General features: G+C 50.8%; 8 protein-coding genes across 8 annotated transcripts; 6 read left to right on the forward strand and 2 right to left on the reverse strand.

Moving 5' to 3' along the window:
* Positions 1 to 475: 475 nt before the first annotated feature.
* Positions 476 to 2,656, forward strand: CCP-APX (heme peroxidase; the record flags this gene model as incomplete). Its single annotated transcript, XM_007301351.1, has 9 exons — positions 476 to 713; positions 780 to 926; positions 1,000 to 1,248; positions 1,346 to 1,427; positions 1,488 to 1,607; positions 1,684 to 1,864; positions 1,926 to 1,966; positions 2,037 to 2,322; positions 2,399 to 2,656. The coding sequence occupies 9 exons, from the start codon at positions 476 to 478 to the stop codon at positions 2,654 to 2,656; spliced, it is 1,602 nt and encodes a 533-aa protein (XP_007301413.1).
* Positions 2,657 to 3,234: 578 nt separating this feature from the next.
* STEHIDRAFT_50846 (uncharacterized protein) lies at positions 3,235 to 3,828 on the forward strand (the record flags this gene model as incomplete). Its single annotated transcript, XM_007300350.1, has 1 exon — positions 3,235 to 3,828. The coding sequence occupies one exon, from the start codon at positions 3,235 to 3,237 to the stop codon at positions 3,826 to 3,828; it is 594 nt and encodes a 197-aa protein (XP_007300412.1).
* Positions 3,829 to 4,389: 561 nt separating this feature from the next.
* On the forward strand, positions 4,390 to 6,110 carry STEHIDRAFT_154308 (uncharacterized protein; the record flags this gene model as incomplete). Its single annotated transcript, XM_007301352.1, has 4 exons — positions 4,390 to 5,173; positions 5,229 to 5,543; positions 5,593 to 5,994; positions 6,049 to 6,110. 4 exons carry the CDS (start codon positions 4,390 to 4,392, stop codon positions 6,108 to 6,110), a joined length of 1,563 nt encoding a protein of 520 aa, XP_007301414.1.
* A 2,128-nt stretch (positions 6,111 to 8,238) lies between these two features.
* Positions 8,239 to 9,719, reverse strand: STEHIDRAFT_93502 (tryptophan synthase beta subunit-like PLP-dependent enzyme; the record flags this gene model as incomplete). Its single annotated transcript, XM_007301353.1, has 5 exons — positions 8,239 to 8,583; positions 8,636 to 8,926; positions 8,985 to 9,163; positions 9,230 to 9,528; positions 9,624 to 9,719. The coding sequence occupies 5 exons, from the start codon at positions 9,717 to 9,719 to the stop codon at positions 8,318 to 8,320; spliced, it is 1,131 nt and encodes a 376-aa protein (XP_007301415.1). The 3' UTR covers positions 8,239 to 8,317.
* A 206-nt stretch (positions 9,720 to 9,925) lies between these two features.
* On the forward strand, positions 9,926 to 11,785 carry STEHIDRAFT_119475 (fatty acid-2 hydroxylase). Its single transcript, XM_007301354.1, has 7 exons — positions 9,926 to 10,411; positions 10,478 to 10,559; positions 10,614 to 10,945; positions 11,008 to 11,129; positions 11,185 to 11,212; positions 11,286 to 11,383; positions 11,469 to 11,785. Exons 1-7 carry the CDS (start codon positions 10,023 to 10,025, stop codon positions 11,510 to 11,512), a joined length of 1,095 nt encoding a protein of 364 aa, XP_007301416.1. The 5' UTR covers positions 9,926 to 10,022; the 3' UTR covers positions 11,513 to 11,785.
* Positions 11,786 to 11,903: 118 nt separating this feature from the next.
* On the reverse strand, positions 11,904 to 14,405 carry STEHIDRAFT_145554 (uncharacterized protein). The gene is made up of 9 exons (XM_007301355.1): positions 14,170 to 14,405; positions 14,050 to 14,102; positions 13,850 to 13,996; positions 13,478 to 13,771; positions 13,388 to 13,409; positions 13,169 to 13,329; positions 13,074 to 13,094; positions 12,329 to 13,020; positions 11,904 to 12,255 (listed from the first exon to the last, which is right to left on the reverse strand). The coding sequence occupies exons 1-9, from the start codon at positions 14,234 to 14,236 to the stop codon at positions 12,081 to 12,083; spliced, it is 1,632 nt and encodes a 543-aa protein (XP_007301417.1). The 5' UTR covers positions 14,237 to 14,405; the 3' UTR covers positions 11,904 to 12,080.
* A 198-nt stretch (positions 14,406 to 14,603) lies between these two features.
* STEHIDRAFT_119477 (uncharacterized protein) lies at positions 14,604 to 15,284 on the forward strand. Its single transcript, XM_007301356.1, has 2 exons — positions 14,604 to 14,631; positions 14,703 to 15,284. The coding sequence occupies exon 2, from the start codon at positions 14,961 to 14,963 to the stop codon at positions 15,162 to 15,164; it is 204 nt and encodes a 67-aa protein (XP_007301418.1). The 5' UTR covers positions 14,604 to 14,631; positions 14,703 to 14,960; the 3' UTR covers positions 15,165 to 15,284.
* Positions 15,285 to 15,476: 192 nt separating this feature from the next.
* STEHIDRAFT_154312 (uncharacterized protein) lies at positions 15,477 to 16,853 on the forward strand (the record flags this gene model as incomplete). The annotated part of the gene is made up of 4 exons (XM_007301357.1): positions 15,477 to 15,962; positions 16,042 to 16,369; positions 16,428 to 16,703; positions 16,765 to 16,853. The coding sequence occupies 4 exons, from the start codon at positions 15,477 to 15,479 to the stop codon at positions 16,851 to 16,853; spliced, it is 1,179 nt and encodes a 392-aa protein (XP_007301419.1).
* Between the last annotated feature and the right edge of the window lie 51 nt (positions 16,854 to 16,904).

The following is a 16,904-nucleotide window of genomic DNA, read 5'->3' on the forward strand; positions in this document are numbered from 1 at the left end:
CTCCATGGATAAGACAGTACGCTCAAATCGGACTTGCATGTTCTATTGGGACTCGACATCGACAGACCGTGCCCACTAGGAGACATGTTCAGACCGCTTAAGCGATTACGCCGGTGACCCTCAAGCAGTTATGATGATTGCTCCTCCTCCCAGAGCATTCGAGGTCGACCTCCACCAAAATTCGTGGTCTGTAGCCTCTGCGAAACTACCCGAAAAAACTGTTCGAATCCCCGACAGGCGTCACATTATCATCCGATACCACTCGAGCGCTTGCAGGCCATCAGTGTACCTCGATAAAAAATACTTTGCCTTAGGTCTATCCGTGTGCGTCTACTTGTGCGTATCTCATGACCGACGCCCTGAAGGCAAGGCGCCCAAGGCATCTTTGCGCGTATAAAGTGGCCTCCCTGAACAGATTGTCCGGACGACTTATCTCCTCGACGCGTACACTCAAACATTGACCTGTGAATCCATGATGTCCTTCATTGCCCTGACCCTCCTCACTGCTGCTTCTCTCGTATCGACGTGCTCTGCAGAGACAGTCCTCACTTGGCCTTCCCCGCTCTATGACTCGCTGGAGCACCTCTTGGTTGATACGAGCGGCGCCAACGACGCAGGATTCAAAGCTGCTATAACTCCCTGTACGAACTATGTCAGTGGCAGCCAGTTATTGGGAAGAGAGACTGCTGCTCAATGGATAAGGGTGGCATTTCGTGCGTTTTATCTCGTCTCATGTCTCAAGTCGTCTGTATACCCCTTTCTCAAGACATTTATCGCAGATGATTTCGCGACGGCAGATGTGGAGAAGGGGACCGGTGGGATCGATGCCTCCATTGGCTTCGAAACTTTGCGTCCGGAGAATAGCGGCTCTGCTATGAACGACTCCCTTGCCTTCTTTGCACCTTATGTGAATGCGCATACATCGAGTGAGTGCCCTCTTGTTATTTCTACTTACGATCGTCTCAATACTGACTACAATGATAATGACGACCTCTACAGTGTCAGACCTCATAGCTCTCAGTGTCGTGATGGCAGTCGGTGCCTGCAGCGGTCCCCAAATCCCACTTCGAGGCGGGCGCATCGATGCTACAGAGGGTGGTGAATTCGGAGTCCCCGAGCCAGAGTCGAGCATCGAGGACACTCTGAGTCGTCTTCAACTGGCCGGGTTTGATCAAAGTGACTCTATTGCGTTGACCGCGTGTGGGCATACGATGGGTTCGGTCCATAATGGCGGTTTTCCGCAAGTCGGTAAGCGTTTGCTTGCTTTTGCGGGCCTTAGGTGGAACGAGTTGAATGGACAGCTGATTAGGATGGTCTCGTTCCTGGTAATTTTTGTTTGAGATAGTTCCTCCGAGCGCGATAACACCGAACAATACTGGAGGTGGTGTCCATTTTGACGCCACACCTGCAGCTTTTGATATAAACGTGTGAGCGCCCTGTCTTCTCGCTATTCCTTCCGAAATACTTGCTTATGAACAATGCAACAGAGTCAATGAGTATCTTACCTGGACAGGCCAGCGAGGTGGACCTCTCGTTACCACAGACAACGTAACAGTCCGCTCCGACCTACGCCTCTACACATCAGACAACAACGCCACCATGAAAACGTACGTTCATCCTTCTCTCGTCTCTGCCAACGCGACAAACGATTTCCCACTCAAAGCCTCTCCGCTTCATTAACAGCCTATCACAGTCCTCAGGATATTTCCGGAATGCCTGCACCGACGTGTTCGAACGGATGATCAATACCGTTCCGGCCGAAGTCAACCTGAGCGAAGTGATATCGCCATTATCTATCAAACCTGTGAATGTTACGGTGGAAGTGCTGTGGAACGGGACGATGTCGATATCCGGATTCATCCGCGTAGGTTTACCTTCCTCACCATCACTACCCTCGTTCCGCCTCACAGCTATTTCTCGTTCAGCTTTTGATCACAGATAGCAGTGAACCACTCAACACCATCACGTACGTGAGGACAGATATAGCGGTCATTCATTCATTCTCTCCTCTCGTGCTCAACAACCGTCTCATTCAGCATATCTTTCGCTTCACGAAACACGAGTGGAACCGGCGTCCATCCGATCGAAGCGGCTTACAGTGGCCCACAAGACATAGGATCCAGCATTTTTGGGACGACATACTACTATTCGTTTAACACCTATTTTGACTCGTTCACTGGAATTTCCACCTTCGGCACAAGTGCCAACTCGGTCACCGCACAGTACGCTGTGGACGACACCGTGCTTTGGCTCCCTCACTTCTCGTCCTTGGGCACCGAGGTTGACTCCATTGGGAAGGTGGCCGTAAATATCACCGCTGCAGTAAGCCCTCTGCCTATCGTGCTCGTTTGATAAGTCGAGGCTGATTTTTCTTCGATGTCCTCGTTTTGGAATGCAGGTATTGACTTCATGGGCCGCGGACAGCGTCGAAGCGATCTTCTCAGCTCCGACTCCTCAACCGGGCACACTTTCTCCGCGTATCGAAACATCATACCTCCCCCTGCAACTTATAGGAACGGCTGGAGAGTACAGTGTGTACTCTGGTTTGACGCAGTTAGATTCGTCTACCTCCAACAGGACAACGGTTGACATTGTGGCAAAGGGGAAGCAGGGGACTGTTGTCAACGAGTTCAGAAAATTAGCTGGTCTTTCATGATGCCATCGAAACCTGTAACATCCACCGGTGTACGGTGACTGCACTGTATTTGGACATGCAGTTGATCGAGGAGGCCCGTTTTTCCATCGCAGCAGCTCGCGCTCAATCTCGACGTTGGCATTCGCGTGTTGTTCGTGAGGCTGGAGTCCGCGTCCTCTCCAGGTGCGGCTGAGCCGGTGGTGGTACAAGGACCCTCGCGTCAACGAATCTAATAAGGAAAGCAGACGTCAGACCTTTGCTCGGTTGAAGTCTAGTCTGTTCTGCCTTCGGGAGACTAAGTGGAACTACGGATTGAAGCTGTACCCCGTCTACACCCCATTTGCATCATGGTCTGTCCTTGTCCTTTCCTCACCGCTTCCTCAGCATCTCATCATGGCATACATGCTGGTTCGTGTTTGAGTTCTAATGACCATAATCCCTTCATATGACACCCGATTGTGCTATGATTGACTTCAATTCCCACAAACGCCACACAAATCTCGCTAAGATTCGCTCAAAGGGAGCGCCCACTACACGTCTTTTGAGCCCTCTACAAGCGCACTTTATTGCCTTCTCATCACGATTCGACCGACTCAGCTATGTATACCACAGTTCCAGTGTTATGCGACGACAGGGCTTCATTCAACTCTGCCGTGGCGGCTCTTTCCTCTTCTCGTACTTTATACTTCGACTGTGAAGGGGTCAAACTAGGCACCGCAGGCGGCACTCTCTCCCTCATCACCATCCGCTCTGCACCCTCCCCTAGCAACTCTCGCCAATCCGATGGTGATCGCAACGGCCAGACCTTCATCTTCGATATAACATCTCTCACATTGGCACGCCAACCCGTCTCCCTGAAACCCCTATTCGCCCTCTTGACCTCACCCAAGGTCCTGAAAGTTGTTTGGGATGGGCGAATGGACTCCAGCGCCTTACATCATTACTTCAGAGTCAACCTTCGTAACGTCCTGGACCTCCAGCTCGTCGATATCCACTCTCGCGAGCTACGAGGAGAAACCATTCAAGAGCACGTAAAGCGATTCATTGGAGGTGTAGACCCCCGTACGTTGTCGAACGAGAACCGTGCCATACAAACATATGCGCTCGTACATCGACTGTCGGGCTTGTCTCAAGCAGTCACGGAGCATCAACCGAGCGTAGGGAAACAGTTTAAAAAGATTCCAGGTACGTAGGAGTGCTTCGGATTTCGTGTGCACCACGCCTCCGAGGTGACACATTGTATTCCTTAGTCGACCACAGTCTCCACACCGTCGAATGCTACCCCCAACACCGGAGCTGCTGATCAAAGCCCCTCGAACCCACACACACCTCAAAATCAGAATAGACCGAACGCACCTTGATGTTATATACCATTGACTATCCTTTCGCTTGCCCTTCTGTTCTTTCCACCATCTCGTACCCGCTCATACGTAGTGTGAGAGCTTTCGGAGCCTGTCTTGACCGTTGGCCTTGATTGGCGCATTCTTGTATGATATTTGACGAGTATAGAGCATTGAATTTGATTGGGTATGCGACAGATTTTGGTTTTGGCCCGAGGTCGATGAGAAACTGAGAGAGAGGAGGAGACGAGAGAGCGTGTCGAGAGCTGCCAGCGAACGCGACGCGTGAAATGAACGAGCCGTTTTTCCCACGGGGCCCTCGAGCAATCGTCGCCCCTCTTCAATAAGACGTCCGTTCTGTCCCTCGTTCTACTTCAAACAAACTTCAAATAACCGAACCGTCACCCATCCACTATGCCTGCTTCGTCTTCGCAACCCCCATCCATCGATCTACAAACCCTATCTACCCTCGCCTCTGGTCTACCTGAACCTAATGCTCAGAATCTTCGGAGGACTACCTCCTCGCAAGTCAAAGACGATAGGCGCACACCCCAACTCTTGGACGCCCTCGCCGCCCTCGCCGTCTGCAAGGCGAAGGGCCAGGTGGTTGCCGTAGGTGTTACAATCACCCAAGACCTCGTGACCCTTTATGTCGCCGAAAATTGCCCCGTTCCACAGACTGTCGTCAACCACCTGAAAGACATCGTGCGTTGCATCAGGGATATCCGTTCGTTTGCACCCCGCATACCGGGCTCTCCTCCCTACGTTCAGGACCCCGCCATTATTAAACAGCTCGATGATCTGGAGGATCGGGTGATCGGGTATGCGTGGCCTAAACTCAGGCAACGCTTCCGCAAGCGATACGACGACTTCAACAAGCTGCTTCGAGACGTTGTCTACGAGGACGGCAACGTACACGCCGAGGCGGATCGCAGCAACCCACCCGATGATTCCACTCTCGCATTTCGTCAGCATCTCCTCAAGGATCTGCGAGACTCAGATGCGCGCGAAAAGCTCACCGAGTTCGCGGAGGCGTTGGACATTATGGACGCTGCACTCCGGGACGTCGTGACTCCGACAAAAGAGGATTCGGCCATGGTGAATATAGCGATGCAGCTTCTGGAGGTATCATATGGCAAACGTGTTATCGACGAGCGGGGACAGGACGTGTTAAACTTGTGCACGCTTTACCTTAACCGTAAGGATTTCACCGATGATCGCCCGATACCACAATGCTCATCCGTCTTTGATAGGCTCCAGTTACGACTTGGCGCGTTGGATCAATAAACTCATCACTCCGCACCGTAACTTCTCATGCGTGTCTCGCCTCGTCACGTCTACCTCTCTCGCCCCGTTCATTGACCCAAAGGTCGAGGTCGTTGCCGTCCATCCCCAACCGCCCGTCTCCATCTCTGTCAACATCACACTGGATACGATTCGGCAAGCTGCGCAGGAGTCCGGGTGGAAGAAAGATGAGGAGAAGGATGGCGAAGGGAAGTCGATCGGTGATCACGTATTGGAACAGGTTTTCCTTGACCTCCCCAAAAACCTCCGGTTACCGAAACAGGGTATGTGGATATCACCCTTTTGAGTCCTGAGTCCTCACTATCGAATCAGATGTGCCTCGTCAACAGATACAGCCCAAGTACGAGTCTGTCTATCCTCACTGCCAATGTACACTTCTTGCAAGCCTCCACGGACAGGCAGGCCTCTACGCGTACTTCGGCGTCTCGAAGCTGTCATGCGCCCTGTGTGGTGAGTGTTTTGCGGCGTACAGGGTGGTGACGAAGTTGGAAATACACACTCGCGGCTCCCACAGTCAACTCGTCGCCCCATGGGTGTGCCCCAAGTTCTCTGAGAAAAATGTTGAGGTGCAGGAGAAGATGAGGGAATCAATCCTTCAAAAGATCTCCAACGGCCTGGAGGCCCTCCAGTCTGCAGAGAAGGCTCGGCAGAAATCTCAGAGTTCGGTGGCCTCTGATGATAGCTATGTTCAGCGGCCAATGATACATTCTAATTGTACGTTGTCTCATATGCTTTCATGGCTGTGTCAGTCCTTGATATGTTTCACAGTGACCGCCGCCATGCTAAGAAGGGAGCAAGTCAAGAAAGCACGGGAGCAGTCCGGCGTCTGAAAATCAGACCCTCTTCCCCTACAGCACGCACTTAGTGATTGGCGATTATCGCAACACCTTCCCTTCATCTCATTTTTCTTGCTCTTGCTGTGTTGTATGCTCTCTCTGTTTTGTCTGCCATTATTGCTGTTTGCATATATCCTTTCCGGGCGGGATTTCCCGAGAAATCAGGCAGCGGTTGAGTGTGAGACACTTTCGAGCTGTATCTCCATGAAAACACACTCAATTAGCATGAAATTGACCACTATCGTGAGCTATGAGACAATTCTGAGCTGCCTGAGAAGAGGGCAAGAGAAATGGTGTCTAGATCATCCATCCACAGACAGTACCATGTGCAGGAGATTATGTCACGACCGGGCGATAGGGACTAAGGATACCCCACGGCTCAAGACAGAAATCGAGAGAAAAGTCGGAATAAAAGGGCAAGGGTGTATTGAGTCTAGGTAATCGGCCGGGAATAGACGGTCTACAAAGCTGGAGAAATACAGGAGGACCTAGCTACGTATTTATACAGATTTGAGACCGCGGGTCGAGTAGGTAGAAACAAACAGAGACGAATATTTACTAGTGTGATCAAAGGAGAAGATGAAGTATTCGTACACTAAGGTTGTGCCCTTCGAAGGACACTGTGGAAAATGTGGAAACATTTGTAGCATGTAAAGAGAGAGTCCTGAATTAAGACGAGACGATACGATGCAAGGTAAAGGGTAGGTAGAAGGAAAAACTGATCTAGAGGACAATGGGTACAAGGCCACAGCCTTAAACAATTATCCTCGAAAGTTCAGGCACAGATAAAATCATAGAGCATTGGAAGCGGAAGCTCTTGAACCAGTAGCATACTCTCCATGTCTAATACTCGGTATTTGACTAGACAATAGTCGAATCGCTGCGGTGTCTCCCTTATCCGGTGGCCCTGACACGAGTTCGAGCAAGATCGTGTCGTTGTGACTTGGATATTGGACCGATCGTCTTGAATGTTGGACGGGTTGAAAGACATAGGTCGGTACTATATTCTACGATTTTATTTGAGGCGAAACAGTTGGGAGGGAACTCCTGGAGCTTCGTTCGAAGGCGGGCAGAACCACTGGGCGGCGGAGTTCGAATCGTTCTACAGGAACCGGTAGTTCGGTGCGAGCTTCCGTAGCGCCATCGGATGTCTTGTGGGGTCTGAATAAAATACTAGAAGTCTCCGGAGAAATGTAGAAGCTCCCTTGGCATGCTCTAAGCCATGCGTACACTTGGTCCCTCGTGTGTTGATAGGATAAATGCCACGGGAGACATTTCGCGAGGCTTTAAGTCTACGGATGAGGAGGCGACGCGCGAGTGCGGGACTTGCCGAGCCGTTTCCCTTATATGGTCTGTGGGTGTTCGACGGGGTTTGGAGGGCGAGATAAAATGGTATAAATGTCCGGAAAATTGTGTGCGTATCGTAGTCGTTGTGGAAGCATTCGTGTGTGGTAGTGCAGGGTGCGCAATTGAGGAAACGAATTGATATTAAGGAAAAAAGCGTATAGTACAGGTGGCGGTTATGACAGATTACAAACCGACTTTTTACCTCTGGTGCTACACAATAGGCAAATGAAGACAAGACAATAGCATAGGCATATAATGTAAACATCTTTGAATGTGCGCACACAAAATTTGAGGGGAAATGGTACAGTTTTCGTGATGCAACGAGGGGCTCTCCGGGTAGGTGCCACTTGGGAAACTTTTGAGTCTCTACACATGAGCGAGTGCCCATAGCGCCGAGTAAAGACGCGAAGTAGTCCTCAAGAGCATATACGGACCTGCCACAGAAGGATTTGGTCCAAAGCGAGCAACTCCTTGACATTCTCGATAAGTACACGGCAGCTTCGCCTGGGCCACACACCGCCACCCTCACGGGTGACGTGGCAGGTGGCGGCATCGGGTGGCACAAGCCATTATGGTGGGGATCATACTACAGCGAAACATTGATCAATCGGGCTCAAACCTTCTTGTAGCAGGTCAGAATTGGTTCCCAAATCCCTGGCGGAAAGATCACTTGACGCCGTGCGCCTTCGTTCATGTGTAGTGAGTCGACAGTGGCATCCGTTGTCACGTATGATGCTTGAGGCGTGTCTATATTCATATTATCTACTTCCACTTTCGCTTTACGCCACTGCTATTTCGTCATTCGCCTTTCGAAACAAACCTCTATGTAATTCTACATACAATGTCAAGAGCTGTCATGCCTCTACCTCCTCCTTTAGCACACCCAGAGTTTGCTGGTCGATCCTCACCTGCCACGATCCACCTTTAGCCACATTTTCCGCCACAATGCGACCATATTCCGCCATCTCGACGTTTGAGACTTTGAACCCACCGCAGACTATGAAGATGAGTGCATCGGTTTCCGTCGACGAGGGAGGAAAGAGGTGAGAGACGAGGGTGGGCGAGTATAAGGGCGCGAGAGTCGTGCTGCAGGCAAGCTCGACGAGCATTTTGTGATCATCTGGATCCAATTTAGTCGCAGATTCTATCGTGAAATGAAGCCGGAAGCCTACCGGCAAACAGCCTCCCAGTCTGCATCGCGAGCTCGTCAGGGATCGAAACACAAGTAACACGTCCTTTCCTTTCTAGAGCCATTTTTACGACTCCTGCCGCGGGCTCCGAAGCACCGAGTGAGGACGCTTTTGAGGTGAGATGGTGGATGTGAGCGAGTTTGACGTTATGTATCGGGTCTTGTTTGATAGTGATATTGGTGTTATTCTCCGCACATACGGAGGCAGAACGATTGGCCGACATAGATTCGAGGAAACAGTTGGCGCCATGGGTCTCGAGGGCAATTATTGGAACTGGGTGAGGTGATGGTGAATTGGAGTTGGGCCGAGAAAGAATGTTGTGGTGGCTGACCATCGTCCCAGCCTGCGTTCTTGCAGCCAACTATGATTCCTCCGAGCAGTCCACCTCCGCCGACGCTGCAGACTATAGCGTGTGGTTTCTTTCCTAAAGGTAGCTGTTGCTTTATCTCGTGGATCATGGACGAGTGACCGTCCCAAACGATAGGATCATCGTATGCGGGGGCTAGAACTCTAACAAACTTCTGCATCAGCTTCGAAGAGTCTCAACGAACTCGAAAGGCAATCAATGAAACTTACGCACTCTCGTCATTCTTGACTGCGCCTTCGGCCGCCCTCAGCGTCTCCAAGTAGAAATTGCCTACGACGACCAAGTGTGCGCACAATCTCTTTAAAAAGTCACGCGTGGAGGGTGCCACACCTTCCGGCAAGAATATGGTACACTTGACGCCTAGACTTTGAGATGCACATGCTGCTGCGAGACCTGCATTTCCACCTGAAGCGCAGATAATGTGCAGGGAAGGGCCGTGGATGGAAAGTTGGTGCTGAACAAAGTGAGAGAGGCCGCGGAGTTTATAAGAGTGACAAGGTTGAAGGTTCTATAATATGCAACATATTGAGCGCCGAGGTGTTGTTACATAGGAAACTTGATTCAGCTTGATTGCTTTGAGGTTGATATGGGACGGAAACGGACCTCGAGCTTGAGGTAGACGGAGTGGTTGGAGGGGAGGCGGTGGGAGAGGTGACTCGAGAGCAGGAGAGGTGTCTCTAGGACTCGGTTGGAATGCATTGTCACCTCTTAGAATATTTACAAGAAAAGATAAGCCGAGGACTCCTGTCAAGTAGAACAACAAGGAAGATCTCGAATATGGCCGGACAGGTCGATCAGAAGTCGAGGCTAAGCTGGAAGGAACGGAGAACCCGGGATGATCCAATCGCATGCTCGTAATCTAATCGCGTCCGCGCTCATAATCGAACCACGGCCGGCTTCTCCACGGCTTGAGGAGCAACGTCCATCGCTGCGCCCCACTCTCTTCCCCAGTCGTTCCACTGCTCTTTGTATTTTCACTCTTTCCTTTCGACGGTCTCTAAAATGTCTAAGCGCATCCGCATCTATACCGCCGAGGACGTTCAGGCGCATAAATCCGACTCTGCTTGCTGGGTCACTCTCAACGGCAAGGTCTACGATGTCACTAGCTTTCTCCCAGACCACCCAGGAGGCGACGACCTTGTTCTCCAGGAGGCAGGCAAAGATGTTGAAGCGGCTATGAAGGATGCGGGGCACTCGGAGAGTGCGTATGATATGATGGAAGAGTTTGTTATTGGAAGGTTAGGAGTGGGCGAGTCGCTCGTGGATGAGGATTGGGTGCCGGCGGACGATTTTCACCCCGAGGATACGGACGAGGCGAAGGACTTCGAGAAGAACCAGTTCTTGGACTTGAGGAAGCCGTTGTTGAAGCAGATGTGGGATGCTAACTTCAGGTACTTCTGCCCATGAGTTACTAGCCTTTTCTTCGGTATTGACGTTGGAACTTTGATCGTGAATAGCAAATCATATTACCTTCAGCAAGTACACCAGCCTCGCCATCTTACGGAGTCTGCCAGACTCTTTGGGCCGGACTTCCTTGAGGTCTGTTTCTCTCAGACCGTCTCATCCTCATTTATTGAACGTGACGGTCCGCAGGTCTTCACACGTACCTCATGGTATGTCATCCCCACCATCTGGCTGCCCATAGCCATCTACCTTGGCCTTCGCTCCGTCCTTCAATTCGGTGGCCCTCTCCCTCCGTTCTCCATCAACCCCGCTCTGCCTCTGGCCTCCATCCTGTCTCTCCCAGTCGATGCCTATGTCAAAACCATGTTGTGCTTCTTCCTCGGCAACGTTGTGTGGACCATTCTGGAGTACACTCTCCACCGGTTCTTGTTCCACGTCGACTATTACTTGCCTGACAAGCCTATATTCTTGACATTGCACTTCTTGTTGCATGGTATCCATCATTATCTCCCTATGGACCGGTATGTGGCCTCGCTTCTTTCCTTGTGTAGGAGACTTCTGTTTACCATTTCATGAATTGTAGCCTCAGGCTTGTGATGCCACCGGTGCTGTTCACCCTTCTGTCGTACCCGTTCACACAGCTAGCACACGCCCTCTTCCCTCCCGCTATGGCGAACGGCGTCATCTCCGGCTCGTACACCTTCTGTGAGTACTCCCTGCTAGAGCGTCTTTGCGCCTTTTTATTCAAGCCACCATATAGATGTCATTTACGACTGTATGCACTATGCGTAAGTTCTCATCATACGTCCAGCTAAGCTTGGGCTCAGTTTTCTCCTTTGCTGGCGTGCGTGGATGATACAGGATGCATCATACCAAGCTCCCTGCGTACCTGAAAGAGCAGAAGAAGTACCACCTTGCGCACCACTATAAGAACTTCGAGCTTGGCTTTGGTGTCACGAGTACGTTCCCTCTCTCCTCATTGCCAACAACCCTCTCCAGTCTATTGGTGGTCCAATCAGCTCATATGACTCTTCCGTCCGGCAGGCAAAGTGTGGGACTACGTGTTCAACACCATGCTCCTCGTCTAGGATCTTTATTACATGTCATCCATTTTACCCTCGCATAGTGCTCGTCGAAGCCTATCGCCAGAGCTTGTTGTGGACTTTCTTCCTGTGGTTCGACGGCGTACGATTATATTCCTACTACAGAGTTAAACTCATACATACAGTCACGTTCTCTTCATAGTACATTACCTTTTATCGTTCGTTTTAGTTATGGGGTCGGGTTATGAGCTCTGAGGTTTGCATATGTTTTCGTTGCTGCACGTTACATCGTGGGCAAATTATATCCCTCACTCCTCGCTCATCGCTCCAGGCATGACGACGCGAAAGCGGTGCACGATCGCACAGATCCAAGATTTCAAGGTTCAAACGTTCAAGGTCCATCGTCTCTTAAGTTCAGACTTCAGAACAGGGTTCTGGTGATGAATAGGCCACGATAGACCAAAAGCTCAACATCAAGGCGCTGACGAATAATTACAAGTGTAAGTATGTATATGTCAATGCGGAAGCTAGCGCTATAAAGACAAAAGATCACAGATCCCCAAATTATGGCCCATAGTGAACAAAGAAAGATGGAAGATGACGTCGCTCAGTGTCACCAGAGTCCCAAACCCCACAAAGCTTCGACTCCGCCGGTTCTGCTGTGCATCGACCGCTTTCGCTCGTAGGTCCCCATACCAAGACGGGAGGCCCATGTGCGCGGGAAAGAATAGTGTTCGTCAGTGGAGGATGTGGTGGATGATTGAGGTTCTGAAGGGTCTGAGCGTTTGCTGCTTGTCAGGTGGAATACGAGTCAGTTCACTTTAGAGCTGTGACGAAGGTGCAGTCAAGCGAATGGCGTACCATGCGGAGACGAGTTCGACGTTTGAAGTATCTGCTGCACTTGTCATGTTGACGGCGTTGACCATGCTGTTGAGCTCACCATTCATCGATGCAAACGCCGTTCCATTCCCGCTCCCATTCCCAGACGCAGTCGAAGCAGAGGCATCGGCTGTAGCGCTGAGTGAGGGATTGATAGAGTTGAGAAACATCGTGGTGCCTGCAGGAGCAGTGGTGGATGTGGCGGCTACTATGACGACGACGGTCTGAGTCTGAGTTTGAGTTTCGGTCTCGGTGGTCGTTTCGATGGAAGTGGTGACGGAGGTAGATATGGCGGTAGCGGCCGATGTGGATACAGATGACAGCGCACTAGATGATGCAGGAGCGCCTGAAGTCGCAGACTGTACGGCTTCAGTCGACGACGCTTGTACCGAAGCAGCACCGACGGTTGCACTAGCTATAAACGTGCTGGCACTGGCCTCCGCCTGTTGTATCAATGCGAGAAGACTATTGTTGCTCAGAACCTGTGCGGCATCTGGTACGCGGAATTTCTGGCCCTGTACGACGGTCTTCAGCACGGGCAACGCGGTCTGATTCTCGGAGGGTTGCGGGATGGAATCGTTGTGATATGAGTCAGCGAAGATGTCGTCCTGTGGGCCATCGAGAAAGTTGTACAGGTCAGTGTAGAAAGGTGGGTGGTAGGTGTCTTCAAACATCTGTGAGAGTATAATGAGCATAAAGTGGGCTATGAAGTGAGTTAGGTGCTGACGGTGTTGCGCTCTTTTTGATACTGTGTGAATAAAGAAAACGTCTGTCGTTTCAGTAGGAGTTCGGTCGGAACACAAGACACGTAGGGACACGAACCCAATAGTGAGGCATTTTGGCACCGTAGGTACAATTTCCGATGACAGGATCAGCTTTGTTCGCCGTCGGATCGGCACCACATCGTCGAGCGAGTTGAGCGGGGGCCAATGGGGTAGTAGACACTGAGTTCGTCACGTTGCACTGAAATCCGGTCATGTAGTCTGTATGACAATTAGTCCACTGTACTGTATTGAACGAACTGTGTTCCATGGCACTTACTCTGTTCTCCTCCGCTATCAGGCTGTCGTATGTACAATTGTCAATTAGTTCGCACAGTCTATTTCATAAGAATTGTTCTGTTCGGCTTACCGAATGAATCCAAAACCAAGCACATATGCAACCCCCATCCGGGCACGGCGGCATCCTCTGTGGCACCGAGAAGTCCGTGAACCTCGTCCACACACAGGTCTGATTCACACTGAACACTGTGAAGTCCTCTGGCTGTACATCCGAGACATTGCTCTTGTAGGCGATGGCAAGCGCGCAGCCTTTGACGTCGTCAATTCCGGTTGTGTGATACTCGGAGATATCACTTCCTGGGCAAACATCGTCACCAGAACGGATATCGCCGCCTTCAGAAGAGGCGAAGTAAGATGTTGCGCCCTGTTGGAGACGGCAGGGTGGAGGAGAGAAGGTGATAATGAGACGCGCGACCGATGGTACGTGAGTACTGAGACTCGCCTTGTTACATCCTATTTCGGTTGTCACGTTTGATCCTGCAGGAAGTTCGAATACATCTTCTGCATGAGGAGGGTAGTCAAGATGGCCATGAAACCACCACTGATCGAAAGTCATGTCCATCAATGGAGCAACTGCACGGTTATCATACTATAGGAAGTATTAGTACGAGTTCGCCATGAAAATTTTCGGATACGCCTCACAGGAAATGTCTGGTCGGTAACATTGAATCCCCACATCGCAGGGTGGAATATCGCTAAGAAAAGTCGAGTTATTAGCGAGGAGACTCAGCGGAATAGTGAATTCCAAGGAAAAGAACTCACATGCATGACCGCTGACATATGATATGTGGTTTGTAGCGATGGCAGCAGCAGCAAGTAGAAGGAACATCGATAATAGCAAGAAATAATATGTCGTAAGTAAGCTTCCGGAGCAAGTGATGGTGAAATGCCAGCAATCTAGTGAGAAAGCGGAGACGTCAAGAAACAGGAAAGTCGAAAGCAAGACAGAGGCTGAGCCAGCTGCAGGCCAGTGCAGATATTCTTCGGAGAGACACCATCGGGCCCACGGCTGTCGTGGAAGGTTTTATACAAGCGAGTCTGTTTGCGGCACAAAAGCCGTCCGAGCCATTGTTCCCCATGAGGCCGCACCTTCCCACGAGTTCGGCAATGTCCGGAACCTGAATATCGCTCATTGTCCTTGAACAATATCGATTCATTCTTCGAGCTCGTCGCTGGAACGTCTAGAGTCATCACTACTCAGGCATAGGGAGTCGGAGATTTTATGTAAGCTGAACTGTCTCTTAAATTTCGATGTACAGGTGCTTATTAGTATTCATTCAATATCGGATCGCCAGTTCAAGGCAGTCAGGACGGCTTGCAATCAACAGGACTCGAAGTTGAGCTCATTCTATTATCGAGGGTATCTCTCCCTAGGTTTGGCCGTTACGACCTCAATGGTTTCGCGAAAAACGCCTGCGCCCGCTGTATCTCGCTCTGTGCGGTGGTAAGCTTTATCGCCGTACTATGGAGCATTATTCTTTTGGGTGGGTTTGTGTTCCAGCGTGAACAAGGCTTCCGATCATGCATCGCGCTAGTTGAGCATCTTTTAGACCATGGCATTTATCGCCACACTTTGGGCGCATTTATACCAAAACTTACACAGCCACTATTGGCCGGGTTATCTGTGGCGCACTCCTGGTCACTGGAACGCCACAGGGCTCTCAGGTGGGCTTGCGATGCTTTATTACGGTGTATTTTCATACTGCATTCGTGACTGCACGAAATTCACATCCCCTCCGTTTCGATGGTCGAAATAGCACAGACTCCCACACTGGCGGAACCCCTCTCCGTCCAGAGAGCGCTCAGTGATCAATTCGAAGAAGAGGAGTAAGATCCTGTAAGATCCTCCCAGACCTTGCTCTCACTATTCCATTTTCTATAACGGTCTTTTCGCTACCGGGCTCGCTGTTTTCTGCTAGGCATCAGCGAATGTCGGCCCTTAGCTCTGCTTCCGTCCCACTGTTTCTAACCTACCACCCTCAGCACGACAGATACCCCATCCGTATCTGACGACTTTCGACCTGTTTCCAAGTAATACCAGCATCAAGTCTCCATCCGCCGACAATATCATGACTAGCGCTGCCCTCGACTTCCGCGAACTGGAAGCCGTCTGCCTCCGCTACCCTGCCATCGACAATCACGCCCACCCCCTTTTGCGATCCTCACATCGTCATTCTGTTCCATTCGAAGGTGTCATCTCCGAAGCTTCTGGTCTTGCCGCCCCCGATGCGGTACACACCGTCGCATGCTATCGGGCTACAATCGAGCTCGGACAATTGTTCCAGATCAATAAATCTCAAGACTCGAGCATGAATACGTCTCATGACGCCGGGACTAAGGGCGATGATGTAACCTGGGACGACGTGAAGGCAGCACGGGATAGAATGACCTATGAAGATCTATGTAGGCTATGTTTTGGACCGACGAGGATTCAATGTCTTTTGCTGGATGATGGGCTCGGTGGGGTGGCGGAGATGGCAGAGGATTATACGTGGCATAATCAGTTTACATGGAGTCCAAGCAGGAGGATTGTCAGGGTTGAGGTAGTTGCTGAGGTCAGTTACACATCGTTTACCCCACTTCATGCTCTTAGTGATGCAACTTTTTGAAATTTGCCCTAATGTGTAACATCAGACTATCCTGAGCACCTTCTTCCGCTCAACCGATCCAACTATCAATCCTCGCCAATTTATGCATACGTTTGGCATTGAGCTTGTCCGCCAACTCTCAAACGCCGCTGGTCGTCCGGAGGTCTGCGGCTTCAAATCTGTCGTCTGCTACCGCTCGGGGCTTGATGTCTCTCCGACGGGCAACGAACCCGCACTGGACCACGCGATCGTGAGGATCTATAAGGAGTTTCTGAAGGCCTGGCCGGTCAAGGAGCTTAGACTAGATGATAAACCATTGAATGATTTGGTCGTGCAGGTGACACTCACTATCGCGGCAAAATTCAATAAACCGGGTATGCTCCTCTTCCATCAGCACCCTGACTTTTTCGCACTGACACACAAGCCTTCCAGTGCAATTCCACACGGGCCTCGGTGACAACGATATCACTCTTACGCGTTCCTCCCCGGCAAACCTCCAGCCGCTCATCAAAGCTCACCCGAACGCCACTTTCGTCCTTCTACACTCCTCTTATCCCTACACACGCGACGCTGGTTATCTGACCTCCGTATACGCAAATGTATACCTCGATTTCGGGGAGATTTTCCCGTTTTTGAGCAGTGATGGCCAGAGAACAGTCTTGAGGCAGGTCTTCGAGTTGACGCCGATGAACAAGATAATGTGGTCGAGTGCGTGTATTCGTTCTAATAGTAACAAGGTATATCCTGATGAAGTGTTAACATTGTGCAGCGGACGGGCATTGGTGGCCCGAAAGCTACTATCTGGGGACAATGCAAGCTCGTCAAGCTCTCCTTCAGGTCCTACCTCTCGCTTCATGAGTGATACCTTGGCTAAACTGACGATACGTGCAGTTACTCCGTCAGTACACC

This window comes from Stereum hirsutum (assembly GCF_000264905.1).
Source record: "Stereum hirsutum FP-91666 SS1 unplaced genomic scaffold STEHIscaffold_3, whole genome shotgun sequence".
Taxonomy (NCBI): domain Eukaryota; kingdom Fungi; phylum Basidiomycota; class Agaricomycetes; order Russulales; family Stereaceae; genus Stereum; species Stereum hirsutum.